The sequence below is a fragment of the Gymnodraco acuticeps genome, unplaced genomic scaffold (genome assembly GCF_902827175.1).
Source record: "Gymnodraco acuticeps unplaced genomic scaffold, fGymAcu1.1, whole genome shotgun sequence".
Classification (NCBI taxonomy): domain Eukaryota; kingdom Metazoa; phylum Chordata; class Actinopteri; order Perciformes; family Bathydraconidae; genus Gymnodraco; species Gymnodraco acuticeps.
The window spans coordinates 80,001-103,344 of record NW_022990255.1 but is presented as its reverse complement, the minus strand read 5'-3'; the positions used below and the strand labels follow the sequence as shown (position 1 = coordinate 103,344).

The 23,344-nt window shown below is 39.9% G+C and overlaps 1 protein-coding gene and 1 long non-coding RNA gene across 6 annotated transcripts in view; one reads left to right on the top strand and one right to left on the bottom strand.

Annotated features, from left to right (window-relative positions):
• LOC117549042 (otoferlin-like) overlaps positions 1 to 23,344 on the bottom strand; it is a 48,790-nt gene that overhangs the window by 24,387 nt on the left and 1,059 nt on the right. For 2 of the 5 annotated variants that reach the window (XM_034220614.1, XM_034220615.1), the window contains exons 3-17: positions 21,318 to 21,477; positions 20,630 to 20,816; positions 18,762 to 18,948; positions 17,027 to 17,250; positions 15,997 to 16,105; positions 15,310 to 15,490; positions 14,261 to 14,381; positions 14,066 to 14,166; positions 9,540 to 9,630; positions 9,342 to 9,458; positions 8,370 to 8,522; positions 7,110 to 7,299; positions 6,385 to 6,509; positions 1,360 to 1,494; positions 474 to 635 (exon numbers count right to left, since the gene is read on the bottom strand). In XM_034220614.1, the coding sequence (XP_034076505.1) occupies positions 474 to 635; positions 1,360 to 1,494; positions 6,385 to 6,509; positions 7,110 to 7,299; positions 8,370 to 8,522; positions 9,342 to 9,458; positions 9,540 to 9,630; positions 14,066 to 14,166; positions 14,261 to 14,381; positions 15,310 to 15,490; positions 15,997 to 16,105; positions 17,027 to 17,250; positions 18,762 to 18,948; positions 20,630 to 20,816; positions 21,318 to 21,477 (2,243 nt within the window). Of the gene's footprint in view, positions 1 to 473; positions 636 to 1,359; positions 1,495 to 6,384; positions 6,510 to 7,109; positions 7,300 to 8,369; positions 8,523 to 9,341; positions 9,459 to 9,539; positions 9,631 to 14,065; positions 14,167 to 14,260; positions 14,382 to 15,309; positions 15,491 to 15,996; positions 16,106 to 17,026; positions 17,251 to 18,761; positions 18,949 to 19,068; positions 19,220 to 20,137; positions 20,340 to 20,620; positions 20,817 to 21,317; positions 21,478 to 23,344 lie in introns of those variants that run through there. The other 3 variants (XM_034220616.1, XM_034220617.1, XM_034220618.1) reach the window with 3 other exon arrangements.
• On the top strand, positions 19,527 to 20,073 carry LOC117549044. Its single transcript, XR_004569414.1, has 2 exons — positions 19,527 to 19,786; positions 19,915 to 20,073. It is a non-coding gene; the product is annotated as an uncharacterized LOC117549044 (long non-coding RNA).

Below are 23,344 nucleotides of genomic sequence, written 5' to 3'. Positions count from 1 at the left end.
GAAAGTATTAAAAGAGGTGAAAATCACTCCAAGTCTGGGCACGTTGAGAGCTGTGCACACACACAAGGGGAGTTAGTCGGTTCCGTGAGAGCCAGCATGCGGGACCGGGACTCTGGGATTTGTAGTCTTTCTAGTTGCGTATTTTTCATAGTCTTATATTTCAACAGTTTTACGACAAACTGAGACTTTTTTGACATGGAAATGATTTTTTAAATTGACAAACATCATGTGTGTAATTCATGGCACAATTCAAACGGGATCGAAAGATAATCTTTCTCTCTCCATTGACTTCAATACATACTTTTTCTGAAATAAGGTCCCATGGGTCAGAAGTAGATGGGCGGGACTTCGCCTCTCTATCGGTTTTGTCTAAATGTATTTATGCTGCTTTTTTTTTTATGTACAGCACTTTGGTCAACTCTGTTGTTTTGAAATGTGCTATATAAATACAGTTGGATATCTGCTGCACTAACCTGCAGCAGTTCGAAGGCGGCCAGCATCTCTCCGGCGGTGCAGTTCCCTCTGTAGATCTGGTAATACTCCAGCTGGGGGGGGAAGCGTGGAGGACCGTAATGTTCGTCCGCCATCTTCACCACGGGCTTTGCAAAAGTTCTGCCCATGAACTCGGCTTTACCCTGGAAACAGAACCATTCATTAACGTTCAAACCTTAAGACAACCATTCTGGTTTGAATATTTGAAAGAATGGTCTTTTTAGCCTACCATATTCAATGTGTTGATATTACAATGCAACTAATTAATTAATTTGTCCTATGAGAGGAGAGAAACATGGCTGATATGCACATGTTTCCAGGCAGACTAGATAAAAACCATTGAAGATCAAAAAGAAAATAAACAAAAATAACCAGTAAACTGCAAAACAGACACATATAACGTATAAAGATGACTTAATATGAAATGAAAACATCTCTCTTGCAGTTAGTGGTTATTAAGAGTCCAAATCCTGCGTTACAAATCACAAAATATCACTTTTAAAGGAATGCAACAGGTCTAAGTTTATTCCTCCTAATGGACGTTTCTTATTCCTCTTGCATGCCTTTTTCAATACAATCTACTACAGGACATCAAGCCATCACGATCCACACTCTACTTATCCAGAGGGCCATCCAAAACAATGGTGTTATTGACAGGAGCAAATATAAAATTGTCAGTCAGCAAAGTCATTCTTTCAAATATCATTCATATCAGAGTGGAAACACATTACTTGAGGTCATATTAAACATATTAGACTCATTAAATGATATGCTAGTGTTACATTTCAAGTGAAAAACAGACTCTATCTGGTAATTGGAGCTGTGCACATTAATACAAATGTTAGTATTATTTAGGACAACCCTCACCACTGTGTCTTGGTCGTAGATTTCAATAACGATGATTGGAGGGTCGTCTCTCAGCTCTGTTGCCTCTCCGAATAACTCCACGTTCTCAAACACCATCAGCTGGTCCCACGTGGGGCACAGAGTCTCCGCCAGCACCTGGGAGCAATGTTTAATATTCAGGATGTGCTATTTAATAAATCATATCTTCAGAGGTGGGAAGTAGTGGAGTACAAATACTTCGTTACTGTACTTAAGTACATGTTTCTGGTATCAGATGACTTTTTACTTTGACTTCTTACATGTTGAACACAAATACCTGTACTTTCTACTTCTTACACGTTGAACACAAATACCTGTACTTTCTACTTCTTACACGTTGAACACAAATACCTGTACTTTCTACTTCTTACATGTTGAACTCAAATACCTGTACTTTCTACTTCTCACATGTTGAACACAAATACCTGTACTTTCTACTTCTTACATGTTGAACACAAATACTTGTACTTTCTACTTCTTACATTTTGAACACAAATACCTGTACTTTCTACTTCTTACATGTTGAACACAAATACCTGTACTTTCTACTTCTTACATTTTGAACACAAATACCTGTACTTTCTACTTCTTACATGTTGCAACACAATACCTGTACTTTCTACTTCTTACATGTTGAACTCAAATACCTGTACTTTCTACTTCTTACATGTTGAACGCCAAATACCTGTACTTTCTACTTCTTACATGTTGAACACAAATACCTGTACTTACTAACTTCTTACATGTTGAACCCAAATACCTGTACTTCTACTTCTTACATTTTGAACCAAATACCTGTACTTTCTACTTCTTACATTATTGAACACAATACCTTACTTTCTACTTCTTACATGTTGACCTCAAATACCTGTACTTGTTCGTGTACTTCTTACATGTTGAACCCAAATACCTGTACTTTCTACTTCTTACATGTTGAACACAAATACCTGTACTTTCTACTTCTTACCATGTTGAACCCAAATACTTGTACTTTCTACTTCTTACATGTTGAACACAAAATACCTGTACTTTCTACTTCTTACATGTTGAACCCAAATACCTGGTACTTTTCTACTTCTTACATGTTGAACCCAAATACCTGTACTTTCTACTTCTTACTGTTGAACCCAAATACCTGTACTTTCTACTTCTTACATGTGTGAACCAAATACCTTTACTTTCTACTTCTTACATGTTGAACCAAATACCCTGTACTTTCTACTTCTTACATTTTGAACACAAATACCTGTACTTTCTACTTCTTACATGTTGAACACAAATACCTGTACTTTCTACTTCTTACATGTTGAACACAAATACCTGTACTTTCTACTTCTTACATGTTGAACACAAATACCTGTACTTTCTACTTCTTACATGTTGAACACAAATACCTGTACTTTCTACTTCTTACTTGTTGAACACAAATACCTGTACTTTCTACTTCTTACATGTTGAACTACAAATACCTGTACTTTCTACTTCTTACATGTTGAACACAAATACCTGTACTTTCTACTTCTTACATTGTTGAACACAAATACCTGTACTTTCTACTTCTTACATGTTGAACACAAATACCTGTACTTTCTACTTCTTACATTGTTGAACACAAATACCTGTACTTTCTACTTCTTACTGTTGAACCAAATACCTGTACTTCTACTTCTTACTGTTGAACACAAATACCTGTACTTTCTACTTCTTACATTTTGAAACACAAATACCTGTACTTTCTACTTCTTACATGTTGAACACAAATACTGTACTTTCTACTTCTTACATTTTGAACACAAATACCTGTACTTTCTACTTCTTACATTTTGAACACAAATACCTGTACTTTCTACTTCTTACATGTTGAACACAAATACTGTACTTTCTTCTTACATGTTGAACACAAATACCTGTTACTTTCTACTTCTTACATGTTGAACCAAATACCTGTACTTTCTACTTCTTACATGTTGAACACAAATACCTGTACTTTCTACTTCTTACATGTTGAACACAAATACCTGTACTTTCTACTTCTTACATGTTGAACCAAATACCTGTACTTTCTACTTCTTACATGTTGAACACCAAATACCTGTACTTTCTACTTCTTACATGTTGAACACAAATACCTGTACTTTCTACTTCTTACATGTTGAAACTCAAATACCTGTACTTTCTACTTCTTACATGTTGAACCCAAATACCTGTACTTTCTACTTCTTACATGTTGAACTCAAATACCTGTACTTTCTACTTCTTACATGTTGAACACAAATACCTGTACTTTCTACTTCTTACATGTTGAACTCAAATACCTGTACTTTCTACTTCTTACATGTGAACCCAAATACCTGTACTTTCTACTTCTACATGTTGAACTCAAATACCTGTACTTTCTACTTCTTACATGTTGAACACAAATACCTGTACTTTCTACTTCTTACATGTTGAAACAAATACCTGTACTTTCTACTTCTCACATGTTGAACACAATACCTGTACTTTCTACTTCTTACATGTTGAACTCAAATACCTGTACTTTCTACTTCTTACATGTTGAACTCAAATACCTGTTTCTCTTCTTTTTGAACTTCTACTTCTTCTACATTTTAAACTATACCTGACTTTCTACTTCTCACATGTTGAACACAAATACCTGTACTTTCTACTTCTTACATGTTGAACTCAAAATACCTGTACTTTCTACTTCTTACATGTTGAACTCAAATACCTGTACACTTTCTACTTGCTTACATGTTGAACACAAATACCTGTCCTTTCTACTTCTTACATTTTGAACACAATACCTGTACTTTCTACTTCTTACATGTTGAACCCAAATACCTGTACTTTCTACTTCTTACATGTACTTTCTACTTCTTACATGTTGAACCCAAATACATGTAATTTCTACTTCTTACATGTTGAACCCAAATACCTGTACTTTCTACTTCTTACATGTTGAACACAAATACCTGTACTTTCTACTTCTTACATGTTGAACCCAAATACCTGTACTTCTACTTCTTACATGTGGAAACCACAAATACTTGTACTTTCTACTTCTTACATGTTGAACCACAATACCTGTACTTTCTACTTCTTACAATGTTGAACCCAAATACCTGTACTTCTACTTCTTACATGTTGAACAATCAAATACCTGGTACTTTCTACTTCTTACATGTTGAACCAAATACCTGTACTTTCTACTTCTTACATGTTGAACCCAAAATACCTTGTACTTTCTACTTCTTACATGTTGAACACAATACCTGTACTTTCTACTTCTTACATTGTTGAACACAAATACCTGTACTTACTTCTACATGTTGAACTACAATACCTGTACTTTCTACTTCTACTGTTGAACCCAAATACCTGTACTTTCTACTTCTTACATGTTGAACTCAAATACCTGTACTTTCTACTTCTTACATGTTGAACCCAAATACCTGTACTTTCTACTTCTTACATGTTGAACCCAAATACCTGTACTTTCTACTTCTTACATGTTGAACTCAAATACCTGTACTTTCTACTTCTTACATGTTGAACCCAAATACCTGTACTTTCTACTTCTTACATGTTGAACTCAAATACCTGTACTTTCTACTTCTTACATGTTGAACCCAAATACCTGTACTTTCTACTTCTTACATGTTGAACACAAATACCTGTACTTTCTACTTCTTACATGTTGAACACAAATACCTGTACTTTCTACTTCTTACATGTTGAACCCAAATACCTGTACTTTCTACTTCTTACATGTTGAACTCAAATACCTGTACTTTCTACTTCTTACATGTTGAACTCAAATACCTGTACTTTCTACTTCTTACATGTTGAACTCAAATACCTGAACTTTCTACTTCTCACATGTTGAACTCAAATACCTGTACTTTCTACTTCTTACATGTTGAACTCAAATACCTGTACTTTCTACTTCTTACATGTTGAACTCAAATACCTGTACTTTCTACTTCTTACATGTTGAACACTAATACCTGTACTTTCTACTTCTTACATGTTGAACACAAATACCTGTACTTTCTACTTCTTACATGTTGAACACTAATACCTGTACTTTCTACTTCTTACATGTTGAACACAAATACCTGTACTTTCTACTTCTTACATGTTGAACACAAATACCTGTACTTTCTACTTCTTACATGTTGAACACAAATACCTGTACTTTCTACTTCTTACATGTTGAACACTAATACCTGTACTTTCTACTTCTTACATGTTGAACACAAATACCTGTACTTTCTACTTCTTACATGTTGAACTCAAATACCTGTACTTTCTACTTCTTACATGTTGAACCCAAATACCTGTACTTTCTACTTCTTACATGTTGAACTCAAATACCTGTACTTTCTACTTCTTACATGTTGAACACTAATACCTGTACTTTCTACTTCTTACATGTTGAACACAAATACCTGTACTTTCTACTTCTTACATGTTGAACACAAATACCTGTACTTTCTACTTCTTACTTGTTGAACACAAATACCTGTACTTTCTACTTCTCTCATTTTCCAAACAGCTGGTTCCTTTAGTCTGAATGTGTGTTTGGTGCGTGATCATTATTCTTTAGAGTCATTGCGTGCCTATTGATTTGAACACGATCCGTGTATCCATCATTTCCTGGTCTTCTCTAAAGAAGAGGGACCAATGGAAACGTTGTCATGTTGCCGTTGTTCAGCATGGAAACATTCATTAGCTAACAATGACATTATTGTTCTATTAATATAAAGGGAGGTCAGGTACTCTTTAAAACAGCTGCTAGTTATAGGTACTTTCTACTGAAGTACATTTCAAAGCCTCTTTACTTTGACTTGAGTAAAGAAGTTTAGTCAGTACTTCTACTTTTACCACAGTATTTTTAAACACGAGTATCTGTACTTCTCCTTGAGGAAAGGATGTGTGTACTTTTGCCATCTCTGCATATCTTGCAGCTGATGTTTCTATCGAACCCTTTGAGTTCCTCACCTCAGTGACCTGGCTCTGTGTGGAGAAGAAAACTCGAGCGAAGGGGTCGGAGAGCCCCGTGCTGTCGGCAGCAAACAGACTGCGAGCCTGGTACATGTGCACCCTCAGCTGGAAGATCTGCTTCACTGGGAGGAAATAACACGGTTATTCATATAGAACATTTCAAAACGAGGCAATTAAACGTCTGTCATATTAGCTTTTATCTGTACCGATTGATGTGCTGTTAATGGGCTTGTATTAAAGTGCTTTTAATTGAGCTCATGTGCTTTAATATGTGCTGTAATTGAGCTCATGTGCTTTAATATGTGCTGTAATTGAGCTCATGTGCTTTAATATGTGCTGTAATTGAGCTCATGTGCTTTAATATGTGCTGTAATTGAGCTCATGTGCTTATATGCTCTTGTATGTCTTATTGTAATGCCATCAATCTGACAGGGACCGCAGAAACAATTTGTATTTATGGCTAAATCTGGAACATTTACATGATAGCCTGTGCATTGTCCCTTTTTTAATAAATAAATACAAAAACCTTTTTTAATTATTTAATTTAAAGTGATGTGTTGCTCTGTTTATGAACTGGGTACTGAGTTATTTATTGTTGAGTTATTGGTGTGTGAAGCCCTTTGTGGGCCGTTTTGTGTATGAAAAGTTATACATGAATAAAGGTTTGATTGATTGACATGTTAATGAATTGGAATACATAGTGAGTAGTCTGTTGGTCTTACTCATGTATGTGAGGCTGATGGGCGGGGAGCAGGGCATGCCGGGTCCTTTGGAGAGTTTGTTCTCCTCGAACCCGTTGGGCAGGCCGTTCAGGTAATCTTTTCTCTGTTTGGTCAGACCGAGCCACAGGTAGATCTCGATCTTCGACTGCACCGTCCAGCCAGCCGGGCCAAAACCCTTCTTACCCGGGATCTACCGTGTGGGAGGATAACATTACATTACATTGCATTTAGCTGACGCTTTTATCCAAAGCGACTTACAGTAAGTGCGTTCGACCAGGAAGACACAACCTTGAGGAAAACAGAATCATATAAGTACATCAGGTTTCATAGAGCAAAACATTTCAAGTGCTACTCAACTGGCTTTAGATAAGCCAGTCCTTTGTTAGTATATAAGTGCTTTGTTAGTAATTATTTGTTAGTAATTCTATCGCTCGATAGAGTAAGTAAGTAACGTTTGTTTGGTGTGTGTGTGTGTGTGTGTGTCAGTCACTCTGTGATCCGCTCCATCACATCAAGTACATGTCAAAACCGTACAGTACATCCCGTGAACACTGTGAAACACCTGAACTTTTGAAAGAACATGCAACTTATATATATATATCAATATTCCAATGACTTGTATATAGACTATTCTGCACTATTTCTACTATTCTATTTTATTTGTATTTACTTGCACTATTATCTTCTTTTTTTTGTGTTGCTCTGTTGGAGGAGTCTGGGACCTAAGATTTTCATTGACATAACTGCACTGTAGCTACACAGGAAATATTGGTGAGTACTTTTTCCAGAGTAATTACTATTTTGCTCTGAAATAGTGATATTTAATCATTTTGGAGTGTATTTATTACTCATAGCTTCTAGAGTGCGATCAAAAATGCAGAGTCAATTCTATTGGAGTCAAACCATGACCACGCTGTAACGGAGGTGATCTCTGGGGCCGTAGATCTCGGTCTCTTATTTTATATAGCTTCATTATTGGCGAAGTATATTACTTTGTTCCACGCTAAAACATTGCACAGGAAGCATGTGAATGTCATTTATGCATCTATTTGTCACGATCTGTCTGTTTTAGTTTGTCTGTCTCTGAACTCTAAAAATATAACTCTGAACAAAGAGTAGGCCTACATTTTACTCTATATAGGTTGGGACCAAATGTAATATTTTTAGAGTAAAATGTTCTTCAATTTGAGTCAATTTTACTCAGAGAAATGTACTGTGTATGCACAAATGACAATAGAAGCCTTGAATCTTGAAACTCACCCTCAGGAAGATGGTTTTGACTTTCCCGCAGTCCTTCCCCGTCTCCTCCTCCACGCCGGAGTACAGGATGTCTTTGGAGGGAACGCGGGCGTAAGCGATGCGTTTTCCATTACTGATCATCCAGATGAAGACATCAGGAACGCTGTGCTGAGGCTGCAAGGAGGAGACACATTGAAATGGGAATTATCACAACATAACTAACATAAAACTGTGCATTTCAAATAGAAATCTTATTTAGACGATGCAATTATACACACATACCATCGTAGAGCCCATTTTTCAGCATTTAGATTATTTACTTTAAGTTATATATTGTAGCGTAGCAGACTCAATGAACATAACTGACCATTTTCAGTGATTAAACACAAGCTTAAGTTCCTTTTCTTGGGTTGTTTCACCTTTACCCTGACCAAGCAACATGGAAACACAACATTTATATACTGTACTTATATATGTACACATGTCATAGCTTAATTTTTCCATATTGTTTTATATTGAATAACAATGTAAACATGTTTAGGAATTTCTCTTAAAGGTAGGGTAGGTAAGAACGGAGAAGCCAGCTCGAGTGCGCTAGAATTTGAAAGTACACAACCGAAAAAAATCTGCCCCTTCCTTCAGACTTCCTTACAGAGCTCCTCCTCCAACACACACGAACGCGCACATGACCAATGAGGGCACGAGATGAGTTTGTGCACAGATGGAAGGCTGACAGGCAGGTAGGCCATCCAGTTACTTTAGCCGGCTCAGAGGATTGGTCGTGCTTTTTACAGCGCCACGGCTCCATTGATGAAATGTTTTTAATGTATTTATTGTCAAAGCATTTAATGTATTCATTGCTATCGGGATGTTAAGAGCATTCCATGGAATATAACTAAAAGTGTTTCTGAAGTGAATTACCTACCCCACCTTTAAGAATGTACATTATTCAACAAACAAAATAATGTGGAAATTGTTTTTTTTGGATCTTACTTCATCTGCCAGGAAACGCAGCTTTGTGAGGAAGTTCTGAGCCAGTTTGATTTTATCTCTCACGGTGCTCTTCTTCACCTGAGTCCTCATCGTTTTAGCTTGCTGACCGATGCTCTCCTAAAACACAGAGACAGCCCAGCGATTAGCAAGAGGGTGAACATATAAACAATCAAGAAGTAAAACATACTGTGGTTATACCGTCTCTGCCATGCACAGCTTCAGTCTCTCTCGGTCCAGTTTGGTTCTGCCCGACTGATTCTGGTCCTTGTTTGCCAGCGCCAGAAACTGACTGAAAGGAGAAGAGCTCAGTCAGTTTTAAAGTCTACTTATACTGTAGAGCAGGGGTGCCCACACTTTTTGGGCTGGTGAGCTACTTTTGAAATGACCAGCTCACCGAGGTCTACCAACCAAAAATAAAATCCCAAATTGCAAGGGTTGCTGAATAACACATTTTATTTATACATGGGATAATAGGGCTGCAACAAACGACTAATTTGATAATCGATTAATCTATCGGTTAATGAAACGACTAATCGACTATTCGGACTATTACTGTATGCCTTGCACAATTTCTCAAACCCTCTTGTTTAGCCATCAACTTTTAGATTTAGCTTGAGGTTGTTTTAGGCATGTGGAAACTAACAATGAAGACAATAAAGATGAATACTTGATTCAAAAATACATATATTATTAAATTAACAAATTGTTTACCAAATTAACATTGCTTTTTATTTAAATAAAATAAATAATATTTCGCATCAAAAGAAACAACAATGTTTTAACAAATCGTATTAAATAATGTGATGACAGAACTGTAAACAGAATAGCTGAAACTTTAACAAAATAAAGAATAACTCAGTTTCCTCTAATCATTAACCCATGTTTGTATCATGGAGTTAACTGCGTGTGTTGCTGCTAGCATACAGAACACCTGACGTGGAAACGTTACTCGTGGATGGGGCTGCAGAGCTGCTAGAAAGACAGTCAAACCCGGTGCATTCCTCCGTCTGGATGTGGAGCACTTTTGATAAATGTTTGGATACATTGCTCGTGTTCCCGCCCTCACATGCTGAACTCTCTTGGCAAGGAGCATTGTCCACCTCAAGACCAGGGGCGGCGCCAGGGGGGAGCTAGGGGGTGCTGAAGCACCCCCCAGGATTGCCAAAGCACCCCCTAAGCACCCCCAAGAAATATGTGTTTTTTTTTTTTTTTCGAAAATTATTATTATTTTTATTAAATTAAATTAGAAATATTATTGATTACATCAATGCATATGTGAAACAAACACATTTTGGACCAAAAACATAAAGCCAACACAGGTGATATGATTAGGCCAATGGTCAGCACCCATTCAATTTTTGACCTACCCATAGGCTAAATTACTTTGTGACACTTGATTGACTTCCTGTTAGCTAGAGCGCCAAATGATTTGCTAACAGCAAAGTGAAAAATTGATCGTTTTTTAGTCCTTAAACGACCACGTGTGGACACTCAATCAAAACCAACTGAAAGCGAGAAGGATTCTGCACATAATAGGCCTCGTGAGTACAAGTAGCTTACTTCTGGGTCTCTGTGTTTCATTCAAGCCCTGCTCTGTGTGTGTGTGTGTGTGTGTGTGTGTGTGTGTGTGTGTGTGTGTGTGTGTGTGTGTGTGTGTGTGTGTGTGTGTGTGTGTGTGTGTGTGTGTGAGCTCGCCTCGCGCACCAGTGGGTATCTACCGGAGATCGTTGTGGTTAGCATCTGGTGCTAGCTAGCCAAGCTAATGGATATAAAGAGCTTTTTCAACAACAAGGTGGAGGGAGAACTCTCCTGTCAGACGGAGAGTCTCAGGTAACCTCAACTCAGGTGAAGTAAAGGACAGTGTTTAGATAGTTAACTTTAGTCTAGTTATCTCAGTGGGTCTCAAACGGTTTGTTTTAAAAGGGGAGTGATTTGTAAAATATCTATAAAGAAATAGAAAATCTGTTGACAGTTCTGTTTCGTATGGGTGTTGAGATGTATCCATAGATCTCTTAATGTTGCTCTCAAAGTGCACCAGATTGATGCTTTTAACTTAAATATGTAACAACAAATCTTCCCGGGGGAGCTAGCCCCCGGACCCCCCTAGAGGAGGTGAGGACCCTCCTAGAGGAGGTGAGGTCCGCTCCCCACTTGTAAAAATAGCACTTTACCCCTGCCTATATGCCGTGAGCTGATTATCGAGCCTTCATTGTAACAGTCGCGGGTGCACTGTGTGTGTGTGAGTGGGGAGTGTTGCAGTAGAAAATTCAACTGTAGCGCTGGTGCATTAATGGGAAACCCTAAATGTTTGAGCACCCTCTATGAAACGTCAAGCTACCCCACAGCACCCCCTAGAGAAAATCTCTGGCGCCGCCACTGCTCAAGACGGGTAACATTTAACCACACCTTGGAGCGCTTCTCTCCGCCATCTCCTCCGTGTGTTGCTGCATGGAGCAGCTGCGTGTGTGTAAACTGCCCCACCCCCTCGCGCACAGACGGGGGAGAGAGATCTCGTCTCGATTGGAAAGATCGAAAATACACCGACCATAGACGCATTTGTTTGTCTTTTTGCATATTAGAAACGAGTTGGCGACACTAAGACTGCGAGATAATGTTTGTGTAGCAATAATACATGACCTTTCTCTTTCTCAACTCGCTACTCGGAGGGAAGTCGCTGTCATATGCCTTGTGAACACTCCGATAATGCCTCTCCACGTTACCTTTCTTTGGCAGAGCGACGCTTGCTTTACAAATAAGGCAAATAACCTTTGAATGTGACATCACAAACAAATATTCTTCCTCCCATTCTGGGTGGAAGTGGTATGTCTTTAGCTTCTTGCTCGGTCCTGCACTCATTTTGTTGTTTGTCTCTTGTTTATCTCTTTAATTTAATTTGAGTTTTCCCGGCACTTGACTGATTTTGTATCGCTTTGCATTCTGGGTTAACAGACTGGAAAGCGATAGGTCGCTTTTTCTGTCAATCAAGTAAACTCCTGAATTAAGTGGCAGGGAGGCCAAGGGAGGCGGGATCAAAACCTGTTTTGTCTATTTTAATCGGAACTGGATTTTTTTTTAATGAATGACTCGCGATCTACCAGCATTGCCCTCGCGGTCGACCGGTCGCCCGCGGTCGACGTACTGGGCACCTCTGCTGTAGAGAGTTGCAGGAATGAGTCCTAAAACCTGGAAATGTGTTGGCATTTTACCACCCTCATAGGATAACACAAGCTGAAGAGATTTTTATTCTACGACATGAAATACGTCAGTAAATGCTCCACTGGTGAATAAAAAAACTGTGGTTGCTAACAATGTCTAAATGAGACGACTAAACGCCATCACGCCCAAAATTAGCCGCCTTTAGCTTAGCGGTGGTGACGTGAAGTCATGTGACCGTGCTGTAGTTCCTTTATAGCCCAACAATAGCCACCTTTAGCTTAGCGGTGGTGACTTGAAGTCATGTGACCGTGCTGTAGTTCCTTTATAGCCCAACATTAGCCTCCTTTAGCTTAGCGGTGGTGACGTGAAGTCATGTGACCATGCTGTAGTTCCTTTATAGACCAACATTAGCCACCTTTAGCTTAGCGGTGGTGACTTGAAGTCATGTGACCGTGCTGTAGTTATTTTATAGCCCAACATTAGCCACCTTTAGCTTAGCGGTGGTGACTTGAAGTCATGTGACCGTGCTGTAGTTCCTTTATAGCCCAACATTAGCTACCTTTAGCTTAGCGGTGGTGACGTGAAGTCATGTGACCGTGCTATAGCTCCTTTATAGCCCAACATTAGCCTCCTTTAGCTTAGCGGTGGTGACGTGAAGTCATGTGACCGTGCTGTAGTTCCTTTATAGCCCAACATTAGCCTCCTTTAGCTTAGCGGTGGTGACGTGAAGTCATGTGACCGAGCTATAGTTCCTTTATAGCCCAACATTAGCCTCCTTTAGCTTAGCGGTGGTGACGTGAAGTCATGTGATCGTGCTGTAGTTCCTTTATAGCCCAGCATTAGCCACCTTTAGCTTTGCGGTGGTGACGTGAAGTCATGTGACCGAGCTATAGTTCCTTTATAGCCCAACATTAGCGTCCTTTAGCTTAGCGGTGGTGACGTGAAGTCATGTGATCGTGCTGTAGTTCCTTTATAGCCCAGCATTAGCCACCTTTAGCTTAGCGGTGGTGACGTGAAGTCATGTGATCGTGCTGTAGTTCCTTTATAGCCCAGCATTAGCCACCTTTAGCTTTGCGGTGGTGACGTGAAGTCATGTGACCGAGCTATAGTTCCTTTATAGCCCAACATTAGCGTCCTTTAGCTTAGCGGTGGTGACGTGAAGTCATGTGATCGTGCTGTAGTTCCTTTATAGCCCAGCATTAGCTTTTTACTTCAATAATCATAAAGTGGTGTTAATATGTCTATGTTTTACTTCAAGGGATTTTCATTAGGATCACTGTTGATGTTTTATCTTGTTCTCTATTTATTTTAATATTGTTATTATGTTTTCTTTTTGTTCTGTAAAGCACTTAGGGCTGCTTTGTGCATGAAAGGTGCCATACAAATAAAGTGAATTTGTATTATTATTATTATTATATGTGGAGATTATCCTCCTGAACAAAATGTGTAAGTATCATAGACGTTTGTTTGACACAGAGATTATTTTCTGACATAATCCTTAATCCAATGGAAAAATCAGATGACTTTTTGGCGATGGACTCCTTGAGATGCTAACTATTTTTACAGACCTGCAGCCCTGGCTGAGTTCCTCGAGGACTCCTCTCAGTCTGCGCTCAGGATATGTTTTCTCTGTCTTGATGATCTCCTGCACGTCGTTCAGTCCGTCCTCCTGTAGCAGCAGCAGAAGATGTTTAGGCTCCATCAGCAGAAACTGTAATAACACACACATTAATACTAATTTATGGGTAAGGTGTTGGACTTGCCAGTTTGTCCGCAACGTTGTCAATGATGTTGGCGTTGTACAGCCTCCTCCTCTGGTCCTGCCACCAGCTCTTGATGTAGATGCACGGCTTCCTCTCAAAATACGGCAGGTGGAAGTAGTTCCTGAGGATGCAAGCATGCTTCTTAGTTAACATTTAGCTGTCTTTGACTCATTTCTGCTGTAACAAATGTACATTTCCCCTCATGTGCGACTAATAAAGGTATTCTGATTCTGTTGGGAAAATACTGAATATACTCTTCCAATATCATGATAATGTGACTGTAGCTGTGAACATGACAGGATGTGTGATTACCTAGAAGAGCATCAGGACTGTTTGAGGCATATGATAGCTCTGTGATTAACATGATGATTCAGCCTCTATGGAGATAGACATATGACAAGTATGCTCATTTCTGACGTGGAGCTAATCTGAAGTAAACATTGAATACTGCTTTCTATTCCTCCATCTTGTGACGGTGTAACTCCCTCTCTTGGATATCAGCATGTGAAGGACACTGTTCAGGAACTAGTTGATGCTCTGTATGTGATGACTACTTCCATTCTGGAGAGGATCACAAATACATGGATCCTGAGGTTGAAGCTCAAGCCGGGGACCAGTGATTAGTAACATTTTTAAGTATTCAGAAAAAGTCCGAATTTTGAGATTAAGTCCGAATTTTGAGGGAAAAGTAAGAATTTGGAGAAAAAGTAAGAATTTTGAGATTGAGAAAAAGCCAGAATTTTGAGATTTTGAGAAAAAGTCAGAATTTTGAGAAAAAGTAGGATGTATGATTACTTAGAAGAACTGGTATTCCTCCATCTTGTGACTGTGTAACTCCCTCTCTTGTATATCAGCATGTGAAGGACACTGTTCAGGAACTAGTTGATGCTCTGTATGTGATGACTACTTCCATTCTGGAGAGGATCATAAATACATGGATCCTGATTATTGAAGCTCAAGCCGGTGACGAATGATATTTTTCTAAACGATTCTGATTCTGATAAATCTCTCTCTAAACTTCACTTTATTTAAGATGTTGTTGTTCTGACCGATCGGTGATGACGGGCTTCATGGGAGGAGTCGTCGCCACAGAGGTCAGATCTCCGTCGTCGTCCATCTCCTCGTCACTGGAGTTATGGATCAGGTCGGTTTCCTCCTCCTCTCCGTCTCCTCCGCCCTTCTTCCCCTTCTTCGGCCTGGCCAACCCATCGATCTCGTTTCCATAGTAACCTGACACAGCAGCACTTCGTTAGTGGTCACATCCTTACATTTTTCCTATCATTTTTTTATACATATTTTTATATATATTTGTATTCGGGATTGTGGGAAACGGTATTTCGATATCTCTGTCTCTACACACAAACTGAAAGATTGACAATAGAGTTGACTTTGAAATGTGTTGCAGCTTCAACTTCTGATGACAACTTGGTCATGTACAAAACCTTTTGTAGCTTGAATGCTAATCGAACTTTATACTAACTTATGCAATGATTGTCATATTTCTGTTTTAGTATATCATTTTTAATTTTGATGTTTTTATTTATGCATTTATTGCGGTTATATATTGTAGGACGCTGCAAATATTTTCACATGCTTTTCCTCATCTCAATCTTTACCATTAACTCCTCCATTAACTATTCCAAATATAATGAGTGACTATATTATTAACTGAGCATCTGTATATGAGGAGACTGAAAAAGAGTAAGATATTGAGTGAAACAAAAAATGGAGGGTACCTATAGTGAGCTCAAAGTTGATCGGCTTATCTCCGATCTTCCTGTCGATCATCGTGGCCTCCAGGAAAGACCCAAAGAGGAAAAACTCCTCAACCTTCCCGGTAGCGGTCTGTGAAATACAGAAACATAAAACAATTGTAAAAATGTGGGTAAATTCCTCACAAATCACATACTTATGTTCACACGTTCTGCGGTTGTGAGTGCCTTAACACGTCGGTAGAGGTCACGGGGTAGAAGTGTGCCGGGGTGAGTTTGGAAGTGGGCCGTTGATTGTGACACCTTTACACTCAATCTTAGCTACACACATCAAATCTCTCAAATCTGACATATTCACTCTAGCTTTCAAACTCTAACCAACACCCCCCCTCCCCCCACTTTACTAGCACTTGGATTAGGACTACTGTCTGTTTTTTTGTTTTCTTTGTACTGTTTTTGTTTCGGATTTTATGTAAAGCGGCTTTGAGCACCAGGAAAAGCGCTATAAAAATGAAATGTATTATTATTATTGTTGTATTATTACGTAGCGGGAGTAACAGGACCGATTGAGGATGCTCCGTTAACTGTAGCACTGAACAAATAAAAGTAATACATGTGGGTTTGAAAATAATACATTTTTATAGGGCGTATTGAGCATTGTGTAATAATTTGGAGCCGCACACAGTTGCTGCTTGCTAGCTAACAGCGTCCATCGTCACTTTTGCGGAGGGTACAGCAGATTTGTGTGAATTGAGACAACACGCTACCGGGTTCAAATTCCCCCACTACAAGTAAGAAACTATAGAGGAAAACATGTTGTGACGGCATTTCCACTTTCATGCCATATAAAGTAACATAGTGGTCTCTTGTAATACAAGCTGTCAGAGAGTGAGAACTGAATCCCTGAGGACTTTAGGATCCCACTGCTCTCAAATGAATTCTCTGCATTGTCCACCAACAAAAAGAAGCCCCATTGACACAAACTGTGTGTCAGGTGTGCTGAATTAGGACGATTAATAATTCACAGCAACAATGTTCCACCCCCTCCTCTCACCTCTGATATGTTGGACACCCCCTCCAGCTGCACGTCTGTGGAGCTGGTGATTTCGGGGGAAGAGGGGTCCAGGATCTCGACCCCCAGGCTGACGAGGAGTCGCGCCCTGAAGGACACGCCCTCCCCCAGACCCTCGTTCAGCTCCTGGTACTCGTCCATCAGGCTGTAGGTGCGAGTGGAGCCGTACATGTTCACCCAGGCCGGGCCCAGCGTGGGGAGGAAGCCTGGGAGACGAAGAATAGACAAGTCACAGCTGGTAACCACTTTCACCTGTTCTGGGAATGTCCATCCATAATCCCTCTTTGGACTCAGGTCCACAAGTATATGGTAAAAATACTTACTTACTGAAGCGATGTACCTGGGGAAAGTGGACTTCGATATAATGGATAATGACAATAAGTACATTTTTTACATTTTAAGGGTGGCAACCAAAAAATCTATAACGAGGAAGTGGATGAGCCGACAGAGGGAGAGTGGATGGACGTGATCCATGAGATATATGTAAAGGAAAAGTTGACATATGCACTGAGACTACAGAGTGGAAAGTTTGAGAAGAGGTGGAAGGGGATGGTTTAGTGATACCCAGAAGGCCAGATTTTATTTCGCTTAAAATAGGAGGATTGCTGAATGACTGATGGGATGTCTTTCGCGTTCTTATTTTTGTTTATGTATAAGTCTGTTTGTATTTCTCCGAGTGTTGAACCTATGCTTGCTAACCTGTAAAGAAAGGAAAACAAAAAGATAATGACCAAAAACAGTCACAGCTGGACTACCACATACATAGAAACAGTAATATCACTGATGTGCCTATAAATATAGCAAATGTTGTACAATTTACATTTTTGTATCGTTAAATATTGCCTCTCCTTAATGTCACTTTATTATTTATGTACTTGATATTGTTGTGGCCATTTTAAAACACCTTTCTTTCTATGAATGTGTACTTTTATTAACACATGCATATCTCTAAATGAAGCTCTTAAGCCATTCATTTTGTATTTGTCTTTCTTATCTGCACTGCCCCCTTTGCTGTGACAACGTAAATTGAAATGTGATATAAATAAGAATACAACAATTTGGAGAAAGAAGTAATTCAAGTAAATTCGAAATAAAGCAGAAAGGGAAAGCAAGACATAAAACTGGTGTGATCTGTAGGGTTAGTTTGGCATTAATAATCAGTCTGCAAAAAGAATGGAAAATTACCAAGCTAGTACCACTACATGTTTTTAAAGCTCGGTTGGATGCTACAAAATCAGATGCTGTTGGTACCTGTACATGTGGTTAAATATGTAAATTGTAATCCCTGTACATTTTGCTGTATGATGTCCTTTTGTTGTTCTGTTGTTTATGTCTTCTTGTGGAACCTACTGCTGCAGGTCTCCCTTGAAAAAGAGATCATTGATCTCAATGGGATTTTACCTGGATAAATAAAGGTTTTGAATCGAATTCTCTCTCTTTATACATAAATTAGCTAAAAGCTTACATTTATATTAATATTGGGCATCAGGATTGATCGAAGAGATGTTGAATATATGTTATTTACACTTTACGGTTGTTTTTGTTTGCAGAGCTGATTGCTGTTCCTTAAAAAAACCTCTAACTGTTTCAATATGTTTAATGTTCTGTTTTCTTGGCAATAGTCAAGACCACATCATTTCTGTTGAACTTGTATTGAGTAAATCCCAATCACTGAGGACTTGTAGAAACATTTTAAAAATAAAACATATTGCTCCACCTTTGTCTCCATCATTGGAAATATTCCTCAGGTCCAGGAAGTGCGTTCCTATCGCGACATCGTTCACTTTGTCCGAGTCGCGGATCTGGATCTTCATGCGCTTGCAGAGCGGAGGAAACATCTCGGTGAAAACGATCTGCTCGTTCCAGATCGGCTCGTAGCAGCTCTTCTGCACTGAGGTTTTCCCCTGGGGACACACGTTGATGTGTTAAAGTATGAACTCAGTCGGGCTGAGATTAAACAGATAGAAACACAGAGGGGAACCAGTTCTATCACCAAAAGAAAAAAGGTTGCTTGGTCTAATTACCACAATATTGTAATCTATTATTACTGTTACAGAGCGGTGCAGGGATGACGTATTGACGCGGAAGGAAGCTGCGGGTTCCCTCGACAAAAAAGCAACGGGATTTCTCCAGAGGGTTTTGGAAAATAGCTGGAAATAAGGTCTGTGGAAAATGAACCTGTTTGATGAATGCACGTTTTGTTCAGCCGGATAATCTCCACATGGCTACCCTACTTTGATACATTTCTAATCATAAATCTAATGGCCAGAAGCAAAACGCTAACATTATGCTATAAAGGAACTACAGCCGAGTCCAGCAGCACGACTTCAACGTCACGCCGACTTCAGATCCATATTCAAACATACAGATTCTAAATGGTACAAGTTGAAGCGTTTGTTTGAACAGTTTGCAGGAGGCAGGGACTCGCTTTCAAGCAGAACAGGGCAAACAAAGTTAGAGGAGTGTTTACGTGTTCGGCGTAATGACGTACAACGGCCTCCACAACTTCTGTAATCCTATTCAGCCACTTGGTAACAACCATCGTTTTTCAGACACGTGAACTCTTCAGAAATCACCAGTGGGGTCCTATAGTGTTTCTTGTGTATTTTCTGACCCATTTTCTTCATGTGCAGTGTATGGCAGTATAATCATTTTAATATTTGTGTCGTAGGTTGCGCTCCTCTGCGGCGTAGGCCTGGGCCCGGGTGGAACGCTGCCTGCCTTCAGTGTAGGGACTGCACGGTGTGACACTTTATTTTCTGTATGCTAAATAACTCACTGTTATTATTTTATAGAGATTGTGGTTTAAATATTGCATGCTTATGTTGTTTTGGTGTGTGGCTTTTCTTGTGTTTGTCCCTCACGATTAGCAGGCACTGCAACCCAGCGGACCGGGCCTGCCCAACTGAGGAGGGTTATTAACTTATATATGTATTGAATTGTATTTGCCATTTTTATACTGGACATGAATCGACATTTTAAACTGTTTCCAAACACTTATTAAATAAAGCTGTGTTATGTTTTTGGAATTCATGCCTCTGTCATAATTGGACCGATTAAGGGAAGCTTTAAACAAAGCGATCCACGACTTACATTTAGGGTCCACGGGTTCCTCCTGCCCCTTAGCAGGAGGTGGCGTTGTCAAGTACTAGCTTTACATGTGGCAACCTCAGTCACGGTTACCACATTTTGTGTCGTAGAACAAAACGTGATCCGTCTCTTCAATGTGTCTCAACCACAGACCTGATTTCCAGCTATTATCCAAAACCCTACGGAGAAATCCCATTGGCTCTGAGACGAGGGAACAGGAAGTGGAGAAATGCTGACTCACTTCCGGGTTTTAGGACTCGTCACTGCACCGCTCTACAGTATTACACCTGCAGGACTGTCCCTCACTATCTCACTTCTGTTATTGTATTAAGTTCATGAACATTGTATAAAATGCACATCAGAAAAAAACTGTTCCCTTATTGCAAATGTCTACTACTCCCTGTAACTGCAAGTCTCATTGCAACTGCTGAAATGTCCTCAACTGTCTTCTACATAAATAATTGAATGGTGTTTTTGAGTCCTTACAATACTCACTTTCTGCCCAGCAAACAGCACTTGGACATAAGGATCCACCAGGTCTTTGTTTTCTCCGATGAAGGCCTTCTTCACGTTGGCCATGATGCTGGTGTTCATCCGGGGGAGACCCTCGGCTCGGTAGATCTTCAGGTAATAACGAGCCCACTGTCGCTCCGCAGGAACCCCCTCTGGTATCAGGAGATTGCTGAGAGGAGAATAGGACGCGATGAATACAAAATCACAAAGTAATAAGAAACAAGATGCATCTGAATGAGAAAAAGTAATCCTAATTAAATGTAACTGTTAACAAAGTGGTATCCTGGGAATGGCATATAAATGTATGTGCGATAACAGATGTATCTTAGGAAGGGGTTTATGACAATACAGGAAAGACAGGGGGAAAGGAAGACATTTGCTCTGGGGGGGTTTCTGCAACACCCAGCTGTTCTTTGTAGGGTGTGAGTTTAGCTTATTGTGAAATGTTGTTGTGTTGTCATGTAAATTATCTTTGGTGTCTTCCTATAACAGAGTCTGTCACACTCAGAACAGGACGCACTCAGAAGGAGTCGTCATGCTTGCAAGCATTACAAATAAAATATCCTGAAAGACTTTATATCGATATTGTGTTTCTTTGCATATTTGCCTCATCCTTTTCTCACAGCAGCTGCTTTTAAGTTGCTACGACACACAATGAAGACTGAGTTACCCCTCGATGTCGTCCTCATCCGACTCGTTGACCTTGTGTGGAGTTTTGATGGTGTCTCCTTTGGCCACGACTGTAACGTCACACTTGATGTAGCCTTTGCACCCCGCTGAGATGTCCTCAGGGTCGGACAACAGCGCCCACTTGTGGTAGAACTGATGCTCTGCAGGGTACAAGACAAAAACACATTAATTTAAAGGTCCCCTATTATACTGTTTTTCATCAATATATTATAGGTCTCAGATATATACAGAGCCTGTCTCTGATTGGCTCCAAACACCAAACAGATCATTGCAGCATTACCCATAATCCCCTCTGTTTCAGCCCTGTTTCCAAAGTGCTGATTCTCTGTCTGTTACTTTAGATGAAAATAAGGAGCCCCTCCCCACGCCCCTCTGAGAGAGACTTGGTTACAAAGAACTCAATGGTGCTCTAGGAGGAGATTCAGGTGATAAGGGGGGGGGGTTACCTTGGTTGCTGATTGGCTAATGGTTACACAAGACAACACATCGTTATTGTAAGGGAAACTTCTGTGTAGCTATGCAGTGGGAATCACCGACTCAGGAAGGAGACACGGTAGAGCAGGAGCTTTGATGTCAAACACTGATGATTTATTTGGAGTTTCGGCCGGAGGATTCACATCACAAGTCACAGCAGTCACGTTCTGACTGCACGGTAGAGTTGCCACGTCAATTCTGAAGAACTCTACCCCAGACCCATGTATTTAGCTAGTTCTGAGAGCATCATCAACACGCTGCATAACAAGATAAAATCATAACACCTCTATCAGCTGACGCCAACAGGCAGGAACAGGGAGACAGAACACTGAGAGCACAGCAGCCAAGGTTACGAGGTGCGTGTGCTCAGTCAGGACAGTTTGAACTGATACACTGGGTCAAAGTTATGGGCTTTGGGAAATATTACCACAACAGTTATGACATCATAAAGTGACCAAAATCTGATCAGCTCATTTTCAGACAGGTTTTTATAGAAATGGATCAAAAAGAGAGAGAATCTTTGTTCCTGAAACTTTCAGAGTCTCTTTCCACAGAGGGGACACATGTTGATGTAGAAGAGACATGAAGAAGAGGGGACACATGTTGATGTAGAAGAGACATGAAGAAGAGGGGGACACATGTTGATGTAGAAGAGACATGAAGAAGAGGGGACACATGTTGATGTAGAAGAGACATGAAGAAGAGGGGACACATGTTGATGTAGAAGAGACATGAAGAAGAGGGGACACATGTTGATGAAGAAGAGACATGAGGAAGAGGGGACACATGTTGATGTAGAAGAGACATGAAGAAGAGGGGACACATGTTGATGTAAAAGAGACGTGAAGAAGAGGGGACACATGTTGATGTAGAAGAGACATGAAGAAGAGGGGACACATGTTGATGTAGAAGAGACATGAAGAAGAGGGGACACATGTTGATGTAGAAGAGACATGAAGAAGAGGGGACACATGTTGATGTAGAAGAGACATGAAGAAGAGGGGACACATGTTGATGTAGAAGAGACATGAAGAAGAGGGGACACATGTTGATGTAGAAGAGACATGAAGAAGAGGGGACACATGTTGATGTAGAAGAGACATGAAGAAGAGGGGACACATGTTGATGTAGAAGAGACATGAAGAAGAGGGGACACATGTTGATGTAGAAGAGACATGAAGAAGAGGGGACACATGTTGATGTAGAAGAGACATGAAGAAGAGGGGACACATGTTGATGTAGAAGAGACATGAAGAAGAGGGGACACATGTTGATGTAGAAGAGACATGAAGAAGAGGGGACACATGTTGATGTAGAAGAGACATGAAGAAGAGGGGACACATGTTGATGTAGAAGAGACATGAAGAAGAGGGGACACATGTTGATGTAGAAGAGACATGAAGAAGAGGGGACACATGTTGATGTAGAAGAGACATGAAGAAGAGCATGGAGAGATCGGGAGGTAACATGTTGATGTAGAAGAGACATGGAGAAGAGGGGACACATGTTGATGTAGAAGAGACGATGGAGAAG